The sequence below is a fragment of the Mus caroli genome, unplaced genomic scaffold (genome assembly GCF_978045245.1).
Source record: "Mus caroli unplaced genomic scaffold, Mus_caroli_1 scaffold_7, whole genome shotgun sequence".
NCBI classification, from domain to species: Eukaryota; Metazoa; Chordata; class Mammalia; order Rodentia; family Muridae; genus Mus; species Mus caroli.
Genome location: NW_028227262.1, coordinates 66585882 through 66611142, shown reverse-complemented (window position 1 = coordinate 66611142; position 25261 = coordinate 66585882). Strand labels below are relative to the sequence as shown.

Sequence of the window (25261 nt, the reverse complement as noted above, 5' to 3'; positions counted from 1 at the left end):
TCACTGTGGCCTAGGTTCATCCCACTGAGGGAAGAGGCACTGAGTGAATGAATGGCTTTCCAGCTAATCTCTCAGCACCCACAGCAGACACAACCACAGGATCCTAAAGGAAGTGAAAGAGCAGAGACTCACATCTCAACACGGAGGGGAGAAGCCTGTGGCTTAGGGAAAGGCTCCCCATCTCCGCCCCACTGTAGAGACCTGGGTTCGCTGGGTTCTTGGGGTGCTGGGCTCCTTTTCTAAATAGAGACCAGAACTAAGTTTTTCTAAACCACTCACGGCACCGAGAGAACCACAGAGATAAATGGTTCATTGCTCAAAACGGTGTTGCAACTGCCGTTTAGCCCTTGCAGCAGCTGCCAACCCGGTTTCAAGAGCTTCCACAGAGAAGTTTAGCAAATTCGAGAAAAGGAGGTTGTGTAAGAGTCGAAAGGAGGGCCAGAGAGATGGCTCAGCAGGGGCTGTTCTCGAAAAGAACCCAGAACCAATACCCAGCACCCAGATGGTGGTTCACAACTACGTGTGAGTCCAGCTCCAGGGGATCCAGTGCCTCTCCAGTCACCAAGTACACACGAAGAAGAAAAGAAATGCAAAGTCTTAAAAAAGAGCCAAAAGTAACAAAAATAAGACTGGTGCATATAAGATTCAAGATGCAAAATGCTAAGCTCTTGCCAATTTTCTCTAGATCATAACTGGCCCACAGGCCTAGTGTGAATGAAGACACAAGGTCTGTGACTCTGAATAAGTGGTGGAAAAAAAAAAAAGTTAACACAGGGTAGCACATCTTTAATCCCAGCACTTAGGAAGCAAAGGCAGGTGGGTGTCTGTGAGTTTGAATCCAGCTTTTGTCTACATAGTCAGCTCCAGGCCACCAGAAACTAAACAGTGAGACCCCGTCTCAAACAAAACAAAAAACCAAATCCAGGCCAGGCTTGTAACTCAGTTGGTAGTGTTTGCTCAGGGTTCAATTCCCATCATTAAATAATACCAGCTGCTTGCTGCAATCTTGGCATCCAGGCAGTGATGGGCCAAAAGCCACAAAACAGTAAGAACTTTAAGAGCTTCATCTTGCCGGGCAGTGGTGGCACATACCTTTAATCCCAGTACTTGGGAGGCAGAGGCAGCAGATCTCTGAGTTTGAGACTAGTTTGGTCTACAGAGTGAGTTCCAGAACATCCAGGGCTACACAGAGAGCTGCTGACCCAAGACTCTGTATTTGGAAGAACCCAAGCAAAAGTGTGACCACCCCGAAGGGCTTCTTCTTTCTGCTTTCAGTCCCTTTGCAGTCTTATGATCACGACCATTCCCACAACTAGTGTGCCTCCACGACCCTTTGGGGATAATGCAAAGGAAGCGTGGAAACAAGCCCTTGCTGTGGCAGTACCCCCTCAGCTCCACACCCTATCCACTCACCCAAAGGAACATGCTACTTACAGCTGCTTCCCGGGGTTCAGTGAGCCCATGTCGATCTCTCGGTCAAACTCAGTTCGGATGTCATTGAGTGTACCGTCGTCCCCAAAGGCCCCCCACTCCATGTTGATGCACATCCGTCCCTCGTCGCCCTCCACCATGTCAATGTGACGCATCTCCTCCATGTAGCAGGCATTACTGCCAGTACCTGGTCAAAGGAAGAAACTGTTCAGTGCCTAGTGGGATATCTTATCGTCTTAGCAGCCTCCCTCTTTACTGCTTGTAGAAGTCTGCCTAGGGGTTGAGATTCCTCACAGCAGCCTCCTGGGACAACACAACATGCGGGCCAGACCTCTTGTACACTGCTTAACCCCGTAAGTCCTGGCATGGCCTAAAGTAGCTGCATCGCTCTCTTCGCATATCAGGAGAAAACACCCAAGCTAATGATTAGTTCAAACAACTATGGCCCTCACACCAGGATCTCACTCACCCACAATGAGACCAATCTCGCAGTTCTGATCATCATAACCACACGTCATCATGGTCCCAACCGTGTCATTCACCACAGCCACAATGTCAATGTCAAAGTCCTGCAGGGGAATCAAAGGGCCTTCATCATCACCAGGGGAAGACGGGTATGAAGACGAGTGTGAAGATGGAGAAAGAGGAAGACACACCATGCAAGTATGCTACTAACCCAATCCATGGCCACGCATGGATAGCGGTGGGGATCACTCAGACGCTCCATCCACCTAGTCTCCATTTGTCTTCACCAATAAGGACCATTTTCCAGACAGCAGCATGGATTGAATTCATCGTATTGCTTTCTCCCCCTCACACACAACCGACAGACCTAGCCTACCATCCCCTGCTTCATTCCCCACTCATGTCAATCATGCCAACATCCCTACTTGACAAGGAGAATCCTGAGGCTAAGGACTAAAGTGTGTTTCTTGCACCAAGGCCAAAGTTACTGTCCATCAAGCAAATTTCAAATCCCCAAAGGTATCTGATCACATACAAAAGTCACAGGCCAACATGGCAGGGATACTGAATACGTATCCTTAAGCTCTACAAAACCATGTCCTATAGAATCCAGAGACAGACAGGGAAAGATCTCAGATAGGCTGGGGACTCTGAGCTCCCACCCATTACTCACCCCTCTGCGCTGGATGGCCTTCCGGATCAGATCCACCACATCTCTGCCTTCCACACCACTGGACTTGAACCCCTTAGTCCATGAGACCAAGAAACTCTAGAAGAGGGCCAAAAAATAATTATTTCCCACAGCTGCGACAGCAACATTCTAACAAGTCCTCAGCAGAGCCCTCTATCTCAGGCCCAAAGTCATGATTAAATTTATACATTGTCTCCTAACTAGCCCAGGAAAGGGGAAACTCAGTGCGCGCGCGCACACACACACACACACACACACACCCCAACCCCGCCCAAACTGCAGGACAGGAGAGTGTATCCATGAGTTTTACTGTGATTCCCTGCCCAAGAAGTAGAAAGAAGCAGTAGTGTATGTGTGTGTGTGTGTATGTATATATGTATAGTGTGTGCGTGTGTGTTTATGTTGTGCTGGGGACGGCATCCACGGCTCTGTGTGCGCTAGGCAAGCACTCTACCAAATGAACACAGCCCCAGCTTCTTGGGTATCTTTCTTTCATCCGTGGGTCTTTCTCATAGCACTTTAGATCAAAGAAGATCTTAATTCTGCTAACTTGGACAGGATACCACAAAGTATGTGGGGGAGGGGCAGAATACCACAGCCTCTCTACTCCATCACCACCCTCCACACCTACACATAACACATACATACAGCTTCCCAGAAGTCTCAGTACTGAAAGCTCATATGCAAAAATCCCCTTATCACCACTGCCCCCACAGCTGCAGGTGGCTCAGGAGTCCCCTTCCGAGAAAGCATCTCGGCCGCCATACCTCATCCAGTTTCGTCTGGTGGCAGGGGAACGAGAAGGTGAAGCCCAGCGGGAGCTTCTTCTCTTTGATCTGTAGCTTGTCCATGAAGTTGGCCAGGCATTCGGCAATGTGGTCAAACAGCTACGGGCACAAAGAGGAAGGTGAGCCGGGCGCAGCAGGAGAGTGGGAGACAGACTTAGGGTGAAGGGTTCAATCGACTGCCAACTTGACACAGTCTAACGTGACCTAGAAGACAAACCTCTAAGCATGCCTGTGTAGGAGTGGGAAGATCTCCCCATGTATCGGTGGCAGCCTTCCAAAGGCTGGAGCCATGGATTGAAAAAAGGAGTTAACTGAGCCGAGCACCACACCTCTCTGCTTCCGGACTGTGGACACAATCATGACCTCAGACCCCTGCTGCCATGTCTGTCCTCTTCCTTCCATGACAGACTATACTCTCCAGCTGTGAGCCAAAATAAATGCCCCCTTTCTAGTGTTACTTCAGTTATAGAAACAAGTGACGGATAAAGATGAGCTGGTAGAACTTATGTCATCTTTTGCTCTCCCGATGAAAAGGAAACGACATCAGAACGGACACTCAAAATGACATCTGGACTCAGTCATGCAATGTGTACAAAGGCATAAATAATGCTAATTAGTGCTCATTAGAGGGCATCTTCCGCTTAAGACTTTTAAATTAATCTTGCTCAAAAGAACCCCCTAAATCATGGGCCGTCGTGGTTATCACAAGGTTTGCGTACATCAGAGAACAGAGCATCCTCTGCTGGCCGTCATGTTAGCCCAGCTTACCCTCCCAATAGAAGCCCATCTCACTCCCAAGAAGTTCTCTGGCACCCCTGACTCTTGATGGAGACTGACAGGATTCCTTCCCTTGGCGCTCTATGAACCAACTCAACCAATATAAACCACCTTTTTATTTTTCCTCTATAAAAGAAAAAACATTCCCTGAAGGCAATTCAAGGAAATTATTTTTTGGATTGTTGTTTGTTTATCTTATTCTATTTTTTTAAATGTGCGTGCACACAGGTGTATACATGCAGTCACACTTGCGGCCATGGAGAACTGCAGTTACTAGTTCTCCATTATGTTATGAGTTGCTTGATCTGGTCCCTGGTATACAAACTCTTGTCCCCTAATAAAACAGCAATTGCTTTTAACTAGCAAGTCATCTCCACAGTCTCTATTTTTGGTGTCCAGTTTCAAAACGAAAGATAGGGCAATGGCTGCAGGACCCACACAGCCACCTCAACATGCAGAGAGGTGCGCTCCTGATCACTCAGGCTAGAGCCCACCAACTGAGAGGTCCCCTGTCACCTACTCTGCATCCTCAAAGAGAAGCTTAGCTCTCTAGATGTTGAGAGACAGAGGTCAGGGCACAAGGTATCGCGAGTATAGAGGCTGGAGAGGGTAAACAGAGTCCAAGGAAAGAGAGCCAAGTGGCAAGATGGAAAAGCAAAGGAAGAAAGAGTGGAAGAATGGAAGACAAACAAGCGTGTTACTTCCCAGAAAGGAGCAAAGGGCCAGCGACATGGCTCAGAGGGTTGGCATTTGGTGCCAAGCGTGCAACCTGAGTTTAATTCCTAGAGAGAAAGCCGACTGCTCCATGCTGTCCTGAAGCCTTCACGCACCCCTCAAGAGACCCAGAAAGCTCTTGACAAGTCTCCTCTGGAATCCTGAAGATCTCTCCAGATCTCAACAATAAGGGATGGGGCTAACAGGCCCACTGGCTCCCTGATGTCTGGGCGACGAGCAGCTGGTGGAGTCAGAAAGGAAGGCAGCCTAATCTAGGAGGAGGCAGCGCTGGCTGAGCCCCCACGTGGGTCCTGCCCATCTGTCTCATCCCAAGCAAGGTTACCCACAGTTGATGCTGAACTTTGAACCTCCAGTCCAAGGCAAGAGCAGTGTTTGTTAGTTTTTCTTTATTCTTTCATTTTTTCCCCAGTGCTGAAGACTGAACCCAAGGCCTTACCCATGCATGGTATGTGAGCTCTTTGTCACTGAGCTGTATCTTTACAGCCTTTAGGGTGAGTATCTTTATCCAAAGGAGACAAGTCACAGAAACATCAAGCAGTCATGGGAATTGGGGGGACCTTAATCTAAGGCGAGGAGCAAGATATATCTTCCCAGTCCCCGGCCCTTACCTCTGTTCCTTCCCCACAGAAGGCAAGAAAAAAAGTCCCTGCATTCAGGAGGCTGAGACAGGAAAATGGAGAATCTGGCAGCCTAGGCTACCTCTTGAGAGCCTGATATCAAGCCAAACTAAATTCAGCTGGCTGGACATATTTTCAGTTTGCCATGCTTCATGTGATTCGTGGTTTCCCACAGGGCAAGTCCACAGAGAAAAGGTCTGAGTAAGCGGCAAGATCAAAAGCCTACACGCTTCCTAGAAGGAAAAGAGGAGACAGCTGCTCCCCTGAGCTGGAGGACCAACCCTCTCCTCCTGCTATCTGAGGACGGGGCATGAGATGCTAGAGAACTCAACACCTTCCTGCCATAAAAAGGCTCAAAGGGCATCGGTCTGCCAGCTCTGTGCTCCACACATTTCCTTTTCCTTATTGACAGGAGGATGTCTCACTCCTCTTGTCCTGAGATAGACCTCAAAAACCTTAGCAGGGTGTGTGTAGGGTGTGCGGGCGCCCCCAAGGGCCAGCATCAGGAGGGCAAGGAGGAAGGGGCACCAAGTTCTCTGAGGTAGAAACCAGTGAGCAGAAGATAAGAGTTCTCCCTGGACAGGCTCACAGCTCTTTAAGGACCGTTGCAAGTCTGAGGCTTGATAATTTAGCTTTTGACCTAATAAAACTGCATTTTAAAAATCTTCTTCTTCCCCCTTTTAATTAAAATACTTAAAACTGGGCTGGTAAGATGACACCTAGCACTAAGCCTGACTGCCCATGTGTGAACCCCAGAATCTACATAGTAGAGAGAATTGATTCCCACAAATTATCCTCTGACCCCCCCTCCCCTCTCTCTCTCTCTAAATGTAGCTAAAAGAAAAAGAATAGAAGTGATTTTCTTTAATCTCGGTGGTTTGAAATGTTTTTATTATTAGGTGTTTTATTATCAGGTGTCACATTTTAATTATTTTCATAGGTTTGACTTTCATTTGGAAACAAGGTCACACTATATATAGCCCAGACTGGCCTTGAACTCTCAATCCTCCAGGCTCAGCCTCTCAAATGCTAGGATTACAGATGTGTACCTGGCCCTGACAGTCTTGAGAGATTTCAAGGTAAATTTGAACTTTTGGGGTCCTGAGTGTTTGAAACAGATTCTCTTTCTAGGTTGACAGACACACTGCAAATGTCAACTCAAGTGGCAAGCCCTGGCCAGGCTCTGCCAGGACCATGGGGTGCCTGTGACCTTCCTGTGGTTATAGAAGAAAGAGGTCTACGGAGACAGGAGATTCGCCCAACACATTGCTCACACATCGCAATGTGGTTTTTCACAACCACAGCCAAACTTCTGGTGTGTTTTTTGGCATTGTCTTACTTGGTTCTCAAATATTTGTCATCTGGGAGCAGAGCCCAGAACGAGACAGAAGCAATATGGAGAAAGGGCTAACACATTCTTCATGAGAGGGAACAACACCGACGAGGTACAATACAGAGCAGGAAGACAATCTGAAGACTGGGCACGCTCCTGTGGAAAGCAGCAGGCCCCAGCGAGCCTGCCAGGTGTTGCAGTCACCACAGCTCCCCTCTCAGCCCATGACCTAACTAGCACCCTACCACCCTTCTCTACAAACAGACAACTAGGGTACTGCTGGCTGGTACCCTTTAGCTCAGAATCATACAGCGAGATCATCCCAAAACAAGATCCAGTCTTTTATGCAAACACCCCACCATGGTGCCTCTACAGTATTCCTCCTGACATCACACAATGATCATGAGACACCTTCAGGAGAACTAAAATGCCCACAACCCCAGATACCCAGCCTCCAAAGGAGGCAAGGTGACCCTCAGGGCAAGCAAAGGATCTGATGATATCTCCCTTGCTGGCTCAGCTCATAATCAACACTCCTTTTTCCAGGGCGAACCTGGTTGGTAGGAAAAAGGTCAATTAGGCTGTTGAGGTCCCACCTCTTCCAAAATGTGCACGTAAACTTATTTTATTGCCAAGTGCCCTCTGGGCACAAAACATGGCAGGAATAGTCAAGGCTCCCACCACAGGAAACCTTACAGCTGGAACAGTGTCCAGGATGTCCTAGTGACTGTCCGTCTGTGGTGGGAGAAGATGCAGGGTGTCCCACAGGCATCGGTAGCTCAGTGGCTACAACAGCAAGGCCATACCTGGGTTCCACTGCCCCGCATGATGTCCTCGGGAATGGCGTAGATCTGGTTCTCCATCTCCACCCTCTGGAGACCATTGTCTGTCACCCTTACTCGGAGCACACGAAAGTTGGTTCCTCCAAGGTCCAGAGCCAGGAACTCGCCATGTTCTGTAGACAGACAAAGGAGGGCTACTGTCAATTTGGGAAAAGACAAGATCAAACTGGCTCATGAAAAGCAGTTAAGACTTCAGTACCAGTCACTCATGGGTGAGGGTGGGCAACTGGCTCACTTTTTCTGTATACACTTGGTTCTTTCTTCCTTCCTTCCTTCCTTCCTTCCTCTTTCTTTCTTTCTTTCTTTCTTTCTTTCTTTCTTTCTTTCTTTCTTTCTTTCTTTCTTTCTTTCTTTCTTTCTTTCTTTCTTTCTTTCAGACAGTCTCCATGTAACCCAGGCTTGTCTCCAGAGTCCTAGGATTATCAGCATGTCTTATCACACCCAGCTTTATGTCTGGCTTCCTCAATGATAAGATATTTTTATTACTTTGTAATTCACATGAATCATGAGATAGTTTCATCATTCAGCTGTCCCTTTTGGCTTGTCAACGACTAAAACTAGAGTTATCTGGGAAGAAAAACTCCACTGAGAAAACACCACCAATCAGATTAGCCTGTAGGCTTTATCCTACCAGGAAGCCAGGCATGGGCCGGGAAGCACCTACGGGAAGCACCCAGATGCTCGTCCTAACACAGCTGGCTGTGGGAAGTCACAGAAAGAAAATAAGTGCTGAGAAGCCCTGCTGCCCACAGGAAGGCCAGGATGGCAGGCTTCAGGAGCCAGAAGAGAAAGCACTCACCCCATTGCAGGCTCTCCCAGCCCCCTTCTACCCTCTTCACCTTCTCTTAAGAGGAGAGGGTTCAGGCTGGAGAGATGGCTCAGCGGTTAAAAGCACTGACTGCTCTTCCAGAGGTCCTGAGTTCAATTCCCAGCAACCACATAGTGGCTCACAACCATCTGTGATGTGATCTTGGCGCCCTCTTCTGGCATACAGGCATATAAGCAGGCCGAACACTATACATAATAAATCTTTAAAAAAAAAAGTTTAAAAAAAAAAAGAGGATAGGGTTCATCTCTAGGTAGAGAAGAGGGGACTCACTAGTGTGCTAGCCAACACTGAGCCTCTTGTCTGGTTGGGAGGATCAAAGGTATGTTCTGACTAAAGGATTTCATCTGTGCCCAGGTCTCCTGGACTCTCCTCCCCCCACCCCCTCCCAGTACCTTGCCCCACTCCCACCCTCAAAGGCCAGTTCTTATGAGCTCCCTGAACACAGTGTCCATGGTCTCTTCAATGCAATGCAGAAACTTTGGGGTACACATCAACCAACTGAGGTTCCTCAGGACTCACCCCCACACATTGGGTCAGGTGCAGTGCTGGTCTAAATAACGTTCATCTGAAACCCACGTTAAGTATGTGAGAATCCTTGCCTAGAGCCTCTTCTACCCCGGGCACATAAAATTTGGTTTGACCTCTGTTCTCTTTAAACAGGAGCATCATACTTCCCAGGACTGCCATGAGAGAATTGAGTAATATTCTTGAATCACCCAGAATTATAGCCAGAACTTAAAAGCCACAGTAAGCACCAGGTCCGTGGCAAACACAGTCTCACACCTATTCAGGCCAGCCTCCCAAATAGCAAGGGAGACAATAGATACCTTTCCAGGAAAGGCCTCTGCAATCAGGCCAGGTGACTTAGCATTCCTCCTGCAGATACAAATTTTCCACTCCCTACTGGGCTTCTGAAGGAGTCACCACTACTCACTCCAGATGCTTGTTCACTAAAGGCTTGCCACAGCAACGCCAGCCTCAACTCAGGGACACTGCCCGCCCCCTCTCCATGGCCTCAGATGACTTTTCTAGACACTCGAGGTCCAAACCTCCACGGGCCATGGGGCCTCAGCCAGATTCTAGGAAATGCTATGTGGTGGTTGTCAGGGGGATGAAAGAGAAAATCAAGGGGGAGTTGCCTCATCAGCACTCTGAGGCCCGGGACACACACGATCCGCTGAATCAGTGACCATGAGGAACAGAGGTGGCCGGCACTGCCTCTGGCTGGTTATCATCCAAGACCAGCCCAGCTGGACTCAGCCCAGCATGGTCGGTCCATCAGGAATGTGGTTCGGCTGTACTTTCTGGTGGACCAAAGGGGACTGTAAATAATGAGTGCTAGCAGGAACTGGGGGTGCGCTCCCCATTCCTTCAGAATGCACCTAACTCCTCAGCACATATTCCACACATCCTCACGGCTCCAAGGACTGAGCCTCTGAGACGGTGACTCCAGAAATCCTAAAATGACCCCACAGGGCAAGGGAGGGATCCTTCTAGGCCCAATCTCTATTGCATAAGACCACTCCCCACAGAGCAGGGGTTAGGTGACAGACTTTATACATGGTGACCAGGACTCACGGATTCTGGCTCAGCAGTGGCCTGGGCGCTTCACCAGGCTCCCTAGGCGTGCTACCTCACCTGCAGAGCGCACAGCTCATCCTGCTGACTTGCCAGGGCACTTGCGAGGTTTCGATGGAATACAGACTAAGTTACACATGCATGTACAACACACAGATCATCGTCAGTAAAGTGCCACCGTCCTTGTCATCCTTCAGTGTCACCGTTCCTTGGCCTGAAAGGTCTTCTCCTAACTCTTGTTGGCCACTCTGAATCTACATGCTACCACTAGTCATAGCTCAAGCCCTACCTCCACTGGGCTTCTTCCAAGACATTCCAGAATCCCAGAATAGCATTCATGGGAGCATGTGACAGACCGTGACTGAGAAGGGCAAAAGCATCTGTGGGTAGGGCAGGAGAAAGGATCTGATGCAAGAAAATACACCAAGAGCAGGCGTCTTAGCCCAGCTCCGGGGTGCTCCTGCAATCCCACTGGTTAGGAGGCCGAGACTGAAGTCAGTCTCACCACATAGTAAGTTTCAGTCCAATGGGGGAGAAGGAAGTTTCTTAAGAAATCATACAAGCTGGGTTGAAGAGAGACCCTACTTCTGGGTTAAAACAGAAAATGAGGTGGGTTCCCACCTTAAACTCCAGTTCTAAGGGAGCAGACACCATCTTCTAGGACCCACGAGCACTATATTTACATGGTGCACATGCATACAAGCAGGCATACATACAAAGGAATAAAAGTACATTTTAAGCTGGGCTTAGTGGCCTTAAATCGGAAGAGGCGGGCAGATTCTCTGTGAGTTTCAGGACAGCCTGGTCTGAATGGTGAATTCAGAGACTGTCAGTTACAGAGAGACCCTACTTCAAAATTTAAAATAATAATATAAAATTTAAAATAGACAATAAAATACACTTTTAAAAAGATTTATCAAAAACGACAGGTAAAGAACCCAGTAGGTTCGCAGAGACTGCTTCTCTAAAGAACTACAGCTGGACTGTGATGCGACTTACCACCGCATGTTGAATCTGTTCTCTAACAGATCACTCATTAAATAAGACGTCTGACTGGGTTTTATACGATCACGTCTCATGACTTTTTCTTACTGCTAAACCGTACAGCGGTTATCACTGGATCCTAACTTTCGATTTTTAAAAAATAAAATGAGAGCTGATGAGTTAGCTAACTGGGCAAAGGTGACTGACACCCTGTCTGACAACCCGAGTTTGATTCCTGGAACCCACATGATAGAAGGAAAGACACTCCTGCAAGTTATCCCCGGATTTCCATATTTGCTCTGACACACACACACACACACCAAGCAAACAATGAATGTAATAAAAACTTTAGCATATGATGGGAGTGGTGTCGAGCGCCTTCCATCACAGCGGAGACTCAGACGCAGGGCTGGCTGGCCAAAGGAGGTTTCTGTTGAGCAATAAGTAAGCACTGGAAAGCTGTAAGCCCTGAAAGGGGAAATTCTTCTCTTACAAGGCCAAGAGTGAAAAACCCGGAGGCAACAGCACCTCCGAGCTGGGCTGGGTGTCTGGAAGTGATCCCTCTAAAGCTGAGTCATTTGGTTAGGGTCACAAAGGGAGAGAGCTAGGGTTTGACGCCAAGGCTCCTGACTCTAAAGCCTGCGGGACCACAGTTTCCTCTCCATGACTCCCATTCCTGGAAACCACAGAGCAATGAGAAAGAAAAGCAAGACAACCTCATCTGTACCAGGATCCCCAGCCCATCGCTTGGAAACTAGATCTTCCATACTTCGTGGAGGGATGGAGGCATGAGATCATGAAGAGTGGAAGCCCTTCTCTGCTGATGAAGCTTGCTGATGCAGGCTGTGTGCCTAGGCAACAGAATAAACTGGCACTCTCCTGTAACTATATACACCAAGCCCCTGTACCCACCTCACAGGACACTTCAGGCCTCTCTAAGAAAGACGCTCTTCATTTAAAACCACCCCCACACATAAAATAAATCAGAAAATGCTTCTGTCCACAGCTCAGATACTGGGGACAGAGGGACAGGGTGGTGGCACCCTTCATCAAATCTCCAGGGAAGGGCGAAGCTGCTCGCTCCAACCGTGTATTTGCAGACTCACTTCCCATTCCACACAACCAGCAGCACACTTGCAGTTTGCCTCTTATCAGATACATAAGGTCAGTGAGATAAAGCGTTCCAACCTCTCCTGGGAACTCACCTGTCACAGGGAAAGACTGGGCACTGAGTGGCGGTGAGCCATCTAAACATGGTAGCCAGTGTCACCTGAGGTAACAAGACACGGGTAACTCATCACTCCTGGGTTGTTTAAAAGCTTCTACGAGGTGATCTGGGAACTGGCGACAGCTGGGTTGGTTTGATTTTTGGCTGTGTGTGTGTGTGTGTGCCCGCACACACACATGCTCGCATACTTCGTTCTGTCTGGTTTTTAAGGTTGAGGGACAGGGGCCTGTTGAATGTCCCTGCAGGTTCTATTTTCAACCATTAGGTACTTGCCACTATTTAAAATAGATCACCACCTGCTCCTCCCATCAGGAGCTCAGCGCAGTAGGCCGGGCCAGCCCTCTTATGAATACCTTGCAATAAAAAGGTGATTGGCCTTGTATTTCGAAGCTACCTCGCCCATTCTTCTGAGGCAAGTATGTTGAGAAATGGAAGTGTCCTCCTGGGTCGGGGTTGGGGCTGGAGCATGGCTCTAAGTCCCCAACAGTAGATAATTACACAGATGATTTACAAATGATGGGTTCTGGGAACCCCTTCTAAATAAGGGGCATCCCACAGAGTTCCCATGAGTCTAAGCAAGGTCTGTCTGGGGCAAGGGCTAGGGGGAGGCCAAATAACAGCTCACCTCCTGTGCCCTTGGCTCTAGTTTAACTTCTTCTCATTCTGCGCCCTAAGATTTCATTCAGTGACAGTTAACACTGAGGTGCACCCATCAACAGCTGAGGTGGGGGTCACCCCAAGAGATGCTTGTTTTACATTTACTTACGCTGTGTGGATATGGTCTTCAGAGGACAGCTGTGGGAGTGTCTGTCTTTTCCTTCCATGGTGCTGCTCTCAGGAAGCAAACTCAGTTTGGTGGGCTGGGCTGCCCGTACGGACTGAGCCACCTGCCTTGGTTTTAGATTTTTGAGATGAGGCCTCCTCAACTCTCTAGGCCAAGTTGGCCTCAAACTCATGGCAATCCTCCTGCTTCAGCACCTCCCCCCAAGCACCTGAGTGACAGAGATTACTCAAGAGTAATGGGTATGGTGTGAGCCTCACTACCTTAACAGTCAAAAAAGCCGGTGATCATCCAGGCCCCTAGCTTTGCCCTCTTACAATGCCTCTCAGCCTGTTTAGACTCTCTGCTCTGCTCGCTTTGTCAATGCTCTGGCACAACCAACAAGCCTTTTGTTATATCACTAAGAGGAAGGCAACACCTTTGTGTTTTCTGCTTTGCATATACTATTTTATGTTAGTAAAAGACTTTACAGTCATTTGTATAAAATGTATGATTAAACCTTATTTTGAGGGACTGGAGATGGCTCAGTGGTTAAGAGCACTGAGTGCTCTTCTGAAGGTCCTGAGTTCATATCCCAGCAGCCACATGGTGGCTCACAACCATCTGTAATGAGCTCTGACGCCCTCTTCTGGTGCGTCTGAAGACAGCTACAGTATACTTACAAAACAAAACACCCCAGGGGATTATTAGAAGGTGAATGGTCAAGGGCATGCATTGCTCTCTTCCAGGGACCTGAGTTTGGTTCCCAGCATCCACACTGCACAGCTCACAGCTACCTTTCACTGCAGCTCCAGGAACGGCGCCCTCTAGTGGCCTCCCAGAGCACTACCCTTATGTGCTCAAACTCACACTCTAAGCATATACATAATTATTTAAAAAATCAATAAATAGAAGGGACAGGAGTGCTATAATCCTAGCACTTGGGAGGCAGAGGCAGCCTGATCTACATAGTACATTCCAGGCCAGCCAGGGCTACTCAGTCTTAAAAAATAAACACACAAAAATGAAATTTGGAAAGAACTAAATCCATCATGAATCGGCGAAATCAGGTCATCTTCTGCCATCGGTTGCTACAGCAGTGAGAATGGAAGACGACCCCTAAAAGCGCCACAGTTGTTCTGATTGCCACCCGGCCACACACTGACCCAGGAAGAAAGAGAATGGTAGGAGTCATTTCTGCTCTACAAGAATGCCTTTCAGGTACAGGCAACAGGAGTTAGCATGAATCTTCTAGATGGAGAGAGGGTCAGCATACATGGAAGTTCACAGCATAGTTAAGTGTCAGCGTGTCTGTCTGGCAAAACTATATAACATGGTACCAATTTATAGCTGCCAAAATATGTCACGTCAAAGTCAGCTACAGCATAGAGCTGATGCAACGAGGGCTACAGGCACCTAGGCGAGTGTCATTGTCAAAGTTGTCACTGGGAGGGAACTGTCTGGTTCCCAGGCAGATAAGATTGTGTGTGAGTAACCTGGAGGGGATGGATGTGTCTGGGGGCCAAGGAGATGCTGCAGCCCAGCCAAACAGCAGCAAGGGCCTAGGTTCAAGGGCCAGACAAGAGCGTCACCCTCCTGCATTGGATTACTCAGTGTACAGGGATAATGGGACTTCCAGTGGTGACGCTGGGGAAATCTTAAGCTTAACTAAACTAGCCAAGTGGATTGCATTGGGCTGACTCACAGGACTCCCAGACCTCCTGGCCACCGAATGCCGGAAGCAGCAAACGGCCACGTGCTTCCAGCTCACCCACTAATACACAAGTAGACTTCCACATTCAGTTTCTGAACTGTCACTTTAACAAAATCTATGCCCCTAGAAAGGGGCCTGCCCATATCTGCCCTACAGAATTATTTATTGTCAGTAGCCTCTTGGGGACTGCACGAGCTGTGTGAGACTCTTATCTTTAAAAAAAAAAAAATCAATATAACAACAATCAGGTGTTTGACCCAACATACGTAAATGTCACCCACTATAGAGGGTATCAGTACAATCTCTGCTTAGGTCGCCAGCACTATATCATAAACCCCCTTAATTAACTCACTTGTGTGCTGCAGTTCACTCAGGCCTCCACTGCGTAGATGTTGGTAAAATACACAGCAACCAAGATAAGGGGCTTCGGCAGCTCGCACACAGCCAGCCTATCACGGAGCTGGGCTCCCTTTATCACACCTCATGCTTGCATTATATGGCCCAGGATCACGCTTTAATTGTGTCATCTGCGTAAGCTTTATCTCCCTAAGGACAATTCTCACTCTTCAAAGGCAGGCCACGGGAGCTTGGCACACCACGGCCTCACAGATGGCTGAATCTAGGAGAGGATTTTGTGGATCAAACCCAATCAGAGTTCCCAAAAGAAGAATGAAGGCATTGTGCTAGTCGTGTGGGAGGTACGAGGAAAATAAAACATGCTGTCGGCGGTGTGCTTCGGGGCTGGGCATTGGTTCGGACCAGCCCGAGTTGACTGTCTCACCGCCTGCTTGCTAGGGGACTGTTCTCTGAAAACTGACTCTCCTTTTCCGTAGAGTATCTACCACTGAGACCCTGAGAGGGCTTTAGCACAGAACTGTCTGTTGTCTGGTACACTCGGTCTAGTTTCTGTTTCAATGGCCGTACCTAGTGCAAGGATGCTTGGAGTTTCATTTGTATCCAGTGACTGGGGGGGTTGTGTCTTTCTCACAACTCATCACGTTGTGAGATCTGTACTTCAGTATGCTTGTGTATGTAAGGGGGCATGCAGGACTCCTCGGGCAAAGGTACATTTCCAGTATGGTGGCACTGTAAACAGTGCTGAGAATATGGGAACTTAGAAGGTGTAGAGCTGAACTGTCATATACACCACTTGTTCCCTGTCTGTCACACAACCTATACCACCCAGAGCTGCACACACCACCCTAGGCATGCACATGCTCACACTCGCACACCTGGTAACTTTGGCACATTCATGTTTGACTCCTGGCTCAGCCTATCATCACTTGTGTGAACTTGGGAAAATTATTTGAACAACCAAGCTTTTTGGAGGATAAAAATCTCTTTAGGGGCTGGTAAGATGAGTCTGAGGAAAATGTACTTGCTGCTAAACCTGACAAGCTGAGTTCTACCGCCCAGGACTCCCATGGTTGAAGGAGGGAGCTACTCCAGCAAGTTGGCCCCCAGACTCATTGAAGTGCACACATAACACACACAAGAGAAACATAAACATATAGTTCATCAAAGTTCTGTTTAAGTAAATGAATTGGAGCTAGAGATGTGGCTCAGCACTTATGCGTTCTTACTGCTCTTATTTATAGAGGACCCAGGTTCGATTCTCAGTACCCACTGTGTGGGTCACAGTCTGTAACTCCAGTTCAAGTGGACCCAACGCCCTCTTCTGACCTCTCAGGGCTCCTAGATAAACACGGCATACAGGCAGGCATGCAAGCAAAAAAAAAATACTCACACATAAAAACATAAATAAATCTTTTAAGCTTACTAAGCAGGTAGGTGCTCAGGGCAAGCCCCGGCTCCCACAATGCACTTTTTCAACATTTGAGGTGCTTACTTAGTGAGATACAGGCTGCCCTTCAGAAGTTGATACATTTATCACAATGTCACACTGAAACACAGATGTGGTATGGCTTCCAGTCAGAATGAGACAGAGCCAATCTAGAGTGCACAGCAGAGCTCACAGGGTCCCCTCTCCCCACTTCAGGGGACTCTTTGAAGGTCTGGGAACACACACATTCATGAACAAGGACACATGCTAAGTGCTGGGCCAAACAGGTCACAAGGCTTCAACAAATATTCTTACTTTAGGAACTGTACAACGTCTTGTTAAACCAGATCCCAGAGACTCTCAAAAGTTGTTCCTCAAGGGCACGCAGGGATCCAAGGTCAGGTTCCAACACAGCCCCGCCCGCCTCCCACAGCCCCTGGCCGCCCGTCCGTCCCTCAGGCTCTCCGAGTCTGCTTCTTGAATCCTCCACTGGCCTGAGTTCACTCTCTCCCTTGCTCCCCAGATAAAGACCTCACACTAGTGCCCCCCACTGCTACGGACCCCACAAATGCCAGTCTAGAACATGGTTGTCGCTGTGGCAAATGAACAGGCTCTGCCAATGACAGGTTGCACCTCTACCACCAGGGATGCTACCAAAGCCACTGTGCAGGTTCAACCTCCTGGCATTCGCTTTGAGAGTCCCCTGTCCATCAAAACCCCCACCCCACCCCATCCCACCCCACCCCACTAGGCCATGACTATGTCTCCCATGTACCCAACCTGTGCTGATGAACTCACATGGGTGTGGAGATTCTGTTCATGCCCTCAGACACTTCCATCACCTCCACCATAGCAGCGAAAGGTCCACGTGAAAGGCTTTCTGGGATTTAGTCCTCTTTTAAGGGAGACCAGGAAGTCACAAATTCAAAAGCCCCACCTCCCCCCCCCCCAAGGCTATATAAACACTAGCAAATGCTGTGGGGAGGAGACTGCAGCTCTCTGCAATTTGGGCACCAGGCAGGCTGGATGTTTGTCTTCCCCAAAAAGTCAAATAACACTCTTTCCAATGTCAATCTTTTGCTTGGTGGCATCATAAGAGAGACTATCCAAATAGGAGATTAAACAAACCTCAACCAACAGCATCTTGTTTTAGTCTTAGGGGCTGGAGAGATGGCTCGGCAGGGAAGAGTAATAATGGCTCCTCTTCCAGAGGGCCTGGATTCAATTCCCAGCGCCCACAGGACAGCTCATAACCATCTGTTCCAGGGGATCTGGTGCCTTCTGGCCTCTTTGGGCAGACACCTATGTGGTGTACAGATATACATGCAGGCAAAACACTCACACTCATAAGAATAAAATGAATATTTTAAAGAAGTGTTACTGGAATAGACACAATGGAAATGGCTCTTCACATCCTTTCCAGTTTAGTTTAACTTATAGGACTTTTCAACGGAGCCCATGAAACAATTGAAACACTATGAATGGCACTGATCGATATGCCTACAGAACGTGCCCATCAACCATGGTCGACATGGTTAACCACCACCGTGTGTTATCTATGTGGGACTGGGAAACCCAAACTGAGGCAAAAAGCTCTGCTCAGCACAAGAGCAGAAAACAAATGGCTGTCAACGGTACGCAGGGAAGGCTGGCTGACAAAGAAGAGTTTTGACTCTGGCTGTCCAAGCAGTCAGACAGCCGTCCCCTCCCATCCCATAGCCTTCCATTCATCTCCCAGTGTTTGCATCAGCTTGCATTGACTAAGGGTTAAACCTTGCAAGAGGCCTTGACTGAGATTAGTTCTATGTCTCAGTGGACTTTCAGTTCAGAGATCCTTGGGGCAGTCACACTCACTCACTCACACACACACAGTACCTGTCCCATCTGGAGTTGACCTCACAAAGGTGGGCAGCATCTTCACAGCTGCTGTAGGGTGCGTAGTAGCTCCTAGCCCCTTCTCCATCTCCTTCCGGAACCGCCTAGAAATCTCCAGAAGGGTCTCATCTGAGAGACGCATGTGGTAGAGATACTGGTCAACCTGAAAGGGGGCAGGGGACAAGAATAGGTTCTATGTTATTAAATATAACCCAGCCTTTCAAAAAACTCTAGTCAGGCTTGTAACCCAAGCACTCAGGTGGCTGAGGCAGGAGGATTGCAAGTTCTAAGGCAGCCTGGGCAACACCGTAAGACCCTGTCTTTTTTGTGTTCTCTTGAGCCAGCAGTTGAATGTCCCTGTGCTGGAGCACTTACTACCACGTACAAGATTATCTGAACCCCAGCAGTTCAAGAAACAAGACAGCCCAACAAAACCTGCCAGGCCTGCCGCATTCCTAAATTCTAGGACTTTGGAGGCAAAGGCAGGATCAGTTCTAAGTCATCCCTCCAACAGGTAAGTCCGATGTAGGTTACATGAGGCTGATATACCAACAAACAAACAAACAAACAAACAGACATTTAAGTTAACTACTAGGGAATAGAGAACTGGAGGAAGACAGTGGGGAATAGGAGATTTTCAAAGTTAAATTAAAACGCCTATAAGCATCCTGTAACAGAGGCTCATGGCCTCCCTCTTCTCTTGTTGCCTAAACTGGCCTTCACCTGGCATGGCTAGTCCTCTCAGTGAGGTCACCCTCACCCCAGGGCCAGCAGCCATCACCTCCTCCCCACATTTTACACAATCCCCCGGTCTATTTTTAACTCTTCTATCAGTTTCCCAACCCCCACCCCAGACTCTTGGATTCCTGAGTTTAAAATCTGTTAGTTGTTTCCCACTCTGGTAGTTTGAATAAGAATGGTCCTCTTAGGGTCAAATATTGGAAAGCTTAGTCACCAGGGAGTGGAAGATTAGGGAAGTGCAGCCTTGTTGCAGCAGATGAGGTATTATAGGAGGAATTCTGTCACTGGAGGTGGGCTTTGAGGCTTCAAAAGTTCACACCAGGCCCAGTGCCTCCTCTCTCAGCCCCCCCCCTCCCTCTCCCTCTCTCCCTCTCCCTCTCTCTCCTCTCTCCCTCCTGCTCCAGTGCCATGCCTGTCTGATTCACACCATGATGATCATGGACTAAACCTCTGAAACTGTAAGCCAAGTCCCCAATTAAATGCTTTCTTTTATAAGAGTTGCCTTGGTCAAGGTCTCTTCATAGCACTAGAACAGTGACTAAGACAGCCATTAAACATCCTAAGCCTCACATAAGCTAGCCTCTGCCCACCTCCTAACCATAGGGCATGTCTCTGGTCTCTGTGACATTCTTTCTCTGGTATAAGTCCCAAGCTGTCCTCCCTAGCATTGAGAATCCTGAATCTATAGGTACATCCCCCCATCCTGCCAGCCCTGAAGACCCATTTCCAGAACCTGCCCTGGCCCTCCTGAAGATAACAGTTATGCCTCCCGGCTATTCCAAGGACTCCAGCTTTTCCTTACCCCATACCTAGTCCACAATTTGGAAATAATGTTACTGGCCTCCCAACTTAGTTACACTCTGATAAACCCACCCAACTGGCATTTAACCCTAACTTCCTGATCACCATAGCTAGGAAAAACTAGTCATATTTTATGACTTGGGGCTGCCTAGGAGCTGACTTCCCAGAAGGGAGAGAATATCAGAATCCCTCCAACACAGACACAAACAGTTGGCCTGGCAGGTCAAAGGGGCAGTTGATCCTTTCCTGGACTTGCCACAAATGTTCAATTAGAGCCCTTACTTTATTAATTCCAAGGAGATGAGAGATCCAGAAATCTCCCAGACACCTCCTCTCCACCATTTGCCAAGGAGGGAGATGAAATGCCAAAGAGGTAGAGGAAAGCCTGCACTGCCCTGTGATGAGTCCCTCTGCCGCTTCCAAAGTCTACAGAAGAGCTAATTCCCCAGCAACCTCTCTGCTTGCAGGGGAAGTAAGTGCTTTACCAACCAAGCTGTCCCCAGCGCCATCTTTGAGATTTTAATTGCTAATTGTTCTCTCTTAACTCCAAAAAAGAAGTTAAAAGGCTGCTCTTTATTGGAGGCCCATTACCCTTTGCTCAGTGGATCATACCCTTCAGTAGCAGATACAAATGATAAGGGCAATGTAGCCATTAACAGTAGGTAAACATTTTTAGCATAGCTTCACCTCAGGCCCCACCTGACTTGATGGCCATTGTCTTTGGTCTAGGGGTCCACAGACCTGGGTTAGAGATCCTAGGACCACAACTTCCCAAGCACGCCACAGGTGCCCATTGATTGCTTGGCAGGTGCCCTGCACTGGATAAATGGCAACCAAGAGAAATGGAAATGGGAAACTAGGTGCAGCCTCTAGAAGTGAATGCAGATTCCAGAATCCTTCCATTTGTCCCCCAGCGCGCAGCCACAGGGAAGAAATGCATATCTGCCTGGAGTCATGGAAGGTCTGCCCCCCCCACACACACACCTAGATTTTACTTTTACACACAGCAGTGAGACTCCAACCAGTCAAAACACATCCTTAGAAAGGGGCACCCTAGTAGGTTGACCAGTCATTAGACTGTGTCTCTTTTACCCCAAGAGTTCCCTAACCTCACACTGAGTGCGTTCAAGTCTGCCCCAGCCCGCTTTGTCCCTCAGTCCCACTCTAGGTTAGTTTAGAGTCCTGTCTTCAATCACAGCTAAATCCGTCTCTGATAACTTCTGCTTAGTCTCCATCCTGCCACTTGAGATAAGAGTTCCCAAACTTGGCTGCAATCCAGAATCATGTGAGATGCTCTCAGAAGCTTTTTTTTTTTTTTGGGGGGGGGGTGGGGAAGGGGCAGAGGCAGGGTTAATTTTTTTTTTAAACTTATATTAGTTTGGTGGGGTTTTTTTGTTTTGATTTTGTTTGGGGGAGAGAAAACAAAATGGGTAAGGAGGTGGGGAGGGTCTGGGAGTATTATTATTACTATTATTATTATTATTATTATTATTAATAAAGAAGTCATAAGTGCAGGTGGTGCCAGCCTGTGACCCCTGCACTTGGGAGGCATAGGCAGGAGGAACAGAAGTTCCAGGTCATCCTTGGCTACATTGCAAGTCTGAGGATGGCCCAGGCTCTAAACATTCGTTCCAGGCTGACCAAATGAACACCCTAGGGTTGAGGGTTCCAATATCCTCTCCCTTCTCGTGGATGGGTTCCTGCCGCATCAATAAGTGATCATGGCTCGACAGGTTTTTCTAGTGAGTGTTGCTTTAGGTTGCTTTCTTCTATTTTGCCAAGTCTTTTTGGCTCAAGCCTGTAATCCCAGCACCCAGGAAACTAAAGCAGGAAAACCTGCAGCAAGCTGGAAGCTAGCCCCAGCTGCAGAGTAAGTTCTAGGCCAGCCTAGGCTAGAGAGTAAGAACTTGCCTTTTCAAAAGAGGAGCAGGCAAGGGGAAGGGGGTTGGGGGGATAACTCCACCAGAAAAAGTGCTCTCCTTGTAAAGAGAGGACCTGAATTCCACCCCCAAGAACCCATATTTTAAACAGCCAGGGGATGTTAGCTAGGGAGAAGGCTCAGTGGCTAAGTACTGCTTATTGTCCCAGAGGACCAGGGTTCAATTCCTAGCATCCCCATGGTACTTCAGAACCTGGTAACTCCAGTCTCAGAGCATCCAACACCTTCCTCTGCGCTCCTGTGCACCAGACATGCACACGATGCAGTCATTCACAGACGAAACACCTATACACAGAAAAAGCCAAGCATGATACATACACTCGGAATCCCAGCACTGGAGGTGGATGGAGACAGACAGAAAGACAGACAGCCTAGCCTATTTGCAAACCAGTGAGATATTGTCTGTAAAAAAAAAATAAAATAAAATAAAAATGGATTACGAGTAACACTCAGTAATGCCCTGTGGCTTCCACATACATGTACACATGCATGTACACACGCAAGTGTGTAAGCATGTGCACACAGGAAAAGAGCCAGTTGTTGGGACAGCAGGCCAATGGTGAAATAAATAACTAGTGTCCATTGGACCCAGACTTGTGGTACTTGGAGAGACAAAGCTGGCACTTTCTGGGAAGAGGTTTAAGTAGTTGGCACCAGGATCCAGGCCAATTCTGGCTGCAAGGCACACAGATCCTATAACATTGAGACGTGTGACAGCATTTTCACTATAAAATGGGGGTGCAGAGACCCCCCGCAGCCAAGACAGAATGGAGGTGCCCAGCATAAAACTCCCCAACTCTCCCCTTTCCTCTTGAAGAAACCTCTGCCAAGCGGCGCGCTGAGAGGGCCAAAGGCAATCCTCAGCACTGCTTACCCAAACTTGAGGTTTAAAATAGCAGGGCTCGTTCCCCCAGCCGTCCTCTTCTCCTTCTGTGTTGATAGGTTGGGGGGAGGGGGGAGGGAAGGAGGAGGTGCTTCCCTTTAGGTCTCTATCTAAATAGGAGGCGGGAAAACAGAAGGCTTCCTTGCTGATGGGGGAGTCACAGACAGGCCTGAGCAAAGCTGGCTGGGGTCAGGGAAGAAAAGGTTGCCAGGTTACCCAAGGCAAGGGCGTGTTAGAGATAGCACTTCTAACTGATAGCTGTGCAGCAAGGCTAAAGAGATTAGAACTTCCTCCTCATTGGGCAATACAGGTCAGTTTCATTTCTCCCACGACAGGAGCCCGACATGACTCTTCCTCCAGAGTTAGAGGTGGAGCCAGGACAAACTCTAAAGACAAGAAACCCCATCCAAAAAGGGAAGCTGGTATCATCCAACCTTTAAATTACTCCACGTCCCTCCAGAGCCACACCAACAGAGGAGGAAGCCTGGAGCAGGCAGGGCGCTTCACATCTAGAATGCCAGCACCAAGGAGGCTGAGCCAGGAGAATTACAAGTTCAAGGCCAGTTTTGGCTACCGAGCGGGTCACCTTAAAACAAAACAGAAATCTTGGGAAGGAAGAAACACAAAGATCGCTGGAGCATTTTAAATTAGCCGCATTGTTAACAGATCTTCCTTCGGCCACTCAGTCCCTGGTGTCAGGACATTTGGCTGCCAGGGTCACCATATTTTTTGGTATGTGAGATGAAAACCTGATTCCTGAAGGGCTCTGTCCATTTTGCCTTGATTGTCAAGAAGCTCAGAGTTCTGCACTCAACTCCTGCTGATGCCTCCTTGGTCAAGAAATCCTTTGACCAAAGCTAACCTAAGCCACCAAATCCTCTGAGGGCACTCCTTCCTGGCAGACTTGAGGAGCTCAAACAGGAGAAGTGACTGCACCATCTCAGTACATCAGAGCAAAGCCAGGAAGGGAGCCAGAAACACAGCCGACGCCCCCCACTCCACTCCACTCTCCAGTCCTTGGCCATTTCCATTAATATCTAGAACATTTTCCTCCAGCGGTCCTAGAAGGACCACTTCAAGTTCAAGGCCTACCTGACTTCATATCATTTAGGCTCCTCCTGAAGAAAAAACTACATCAGCTATCTCCAGCCTCAGCTCCAGCCTGGCCTCCTACAGGATAGTTAGGATAGGCCCTGCCTTTTGTGAGTGGCTTGGTCTTGCTTGTTTGAGATCAACGACAAAGGGATATGAGGCAGTATCACACAGTATGAGAACATGCCACCAGCCACCACCTACACAGACACAAATGTGTATCACAAGATGATCAGTGAAAGAAGCAGGTTCAGGAGGGAACAACCCACCCTGGGAGTCCACTCGCCTGAATCCAAAAGCCAGGTCTGTGGTGTTGATACAAGTCATGCCGGTCCCAGGTTCAGTGGTGCCTGTCTGGAATCCTGGCACTTAGGAGTTAGAGGAGGAGGAGAATCAGAGTTTAAGGTCATCCTTACTTAGGCAAGCCTGGGCTATATATAGTGAGAAGCTTGCCTAAGAACAAAGACAGTGATAGCCCTTTCAGGGTGGGGGAGGGGAAGGGGTGCCAGACAATGGGGTGATTCTGGTGATACTGGACGGATGGAGGTGTTATCCAGACCGTATTTAGTTTCGTATGTGTATCATACTTCAGTTTAGAAAGTTAGGAAGACTGAGACGGGGGGGGGGGGGGGGGGGCACAGGCCTACAATGGCAGCCAATCGCAGAGTCCTAGGTTCGATCCCCAGTACAGTACAAAAATAATCTAAAATACACCGTGCCTGTAAGATGGCTTTAGTGGATAAAGGGACTTGCTGGTGTGCCGAATGGCCAGGGTATGACCCCAGGAACCCATATAGTAAGGTGTCCTGACTTCCAAGTATGCACCATAGCATGCACACACACACACACACACACACACAAGAAAATGTAAAATATATACATGCTATGTACATTAATTTTACATATAATCGATACTGTTTTATATGGCACATATTTGTAATCCTAGCACTCAGGAAGCTCAGGCAGGAAGAGCTCAAGTTCAGGGCTAGCCTGGGCTACACAGAAAGACAGTATAAGACAATAGGAGAAACAGAAGGATTTGTCCCTAGCCTACATGCTATGCACAGTCAAAGCACCCAGGAGAATGGAGGGGTCAAGAGGACAGTTGAGAGAGGGTGCCCTACTTTAAACCTAAACACACACACACACACAGCCTTCCACTGACCATGTGGTGACAACACAGGCTTGCTGCATAGTTTCAAAGGAATCACACACACACACACACACACACACACCATTTGTGTTTGCATTATTCCTTTGGCAATGTTTTATCATCAGGCTTTGACAAGGAAACCACGGCTTGGAGAAGCTTCCCCAGACCACAAGCCTTGTCCCTGGCAAGGTCCACATCCTCAGGTGGTCGCTCCACTAGGCA

General features: G+C 48.3%; 1 protein-coding gene across 2 annotated transcripts in view; it reads right to left on the bottom strand.

The window, feature by feature from the left end:
- Window positions 1-25261, bottom strand: part of Hk2 (hexokinase 2) — a 49166-nt gene that overhangs the window by 15921 nt on the left and 7984 nt on the right. Inside the window, exons 2-7 of one of the 2 annotated variants that reach the window (XM_021164876.2) lie at window positions 18431-18593; window positions 7644-7792; window positions 3355-3474; window positions 2570-2665; window positions 1901-2000; window positions 1435-1618 (exon numbers count right to left, since the gene is read on the bottom strand). In XM_021164876.2, coding sequence (XP_021020535.1) covers window positions 1435-1618; window positions 1901-2000; window positions 2570-2665; window positions 3355-3474; window positions 7644-7792; window positions 18431-18593 — 812 coding nt within the window. Of the gene's footprint in view, window positions 1-1434; window positions 1619-1900; window positions 2001-2569; window positions 2666-3354; window positions 3475-7643; window positions 7793-12275; window positions 12466-18430; window positions 18594-25261 lie in introns of those variants that run through there. The other variant, XM_029478650.2, reaches the window with a different exon arrangement.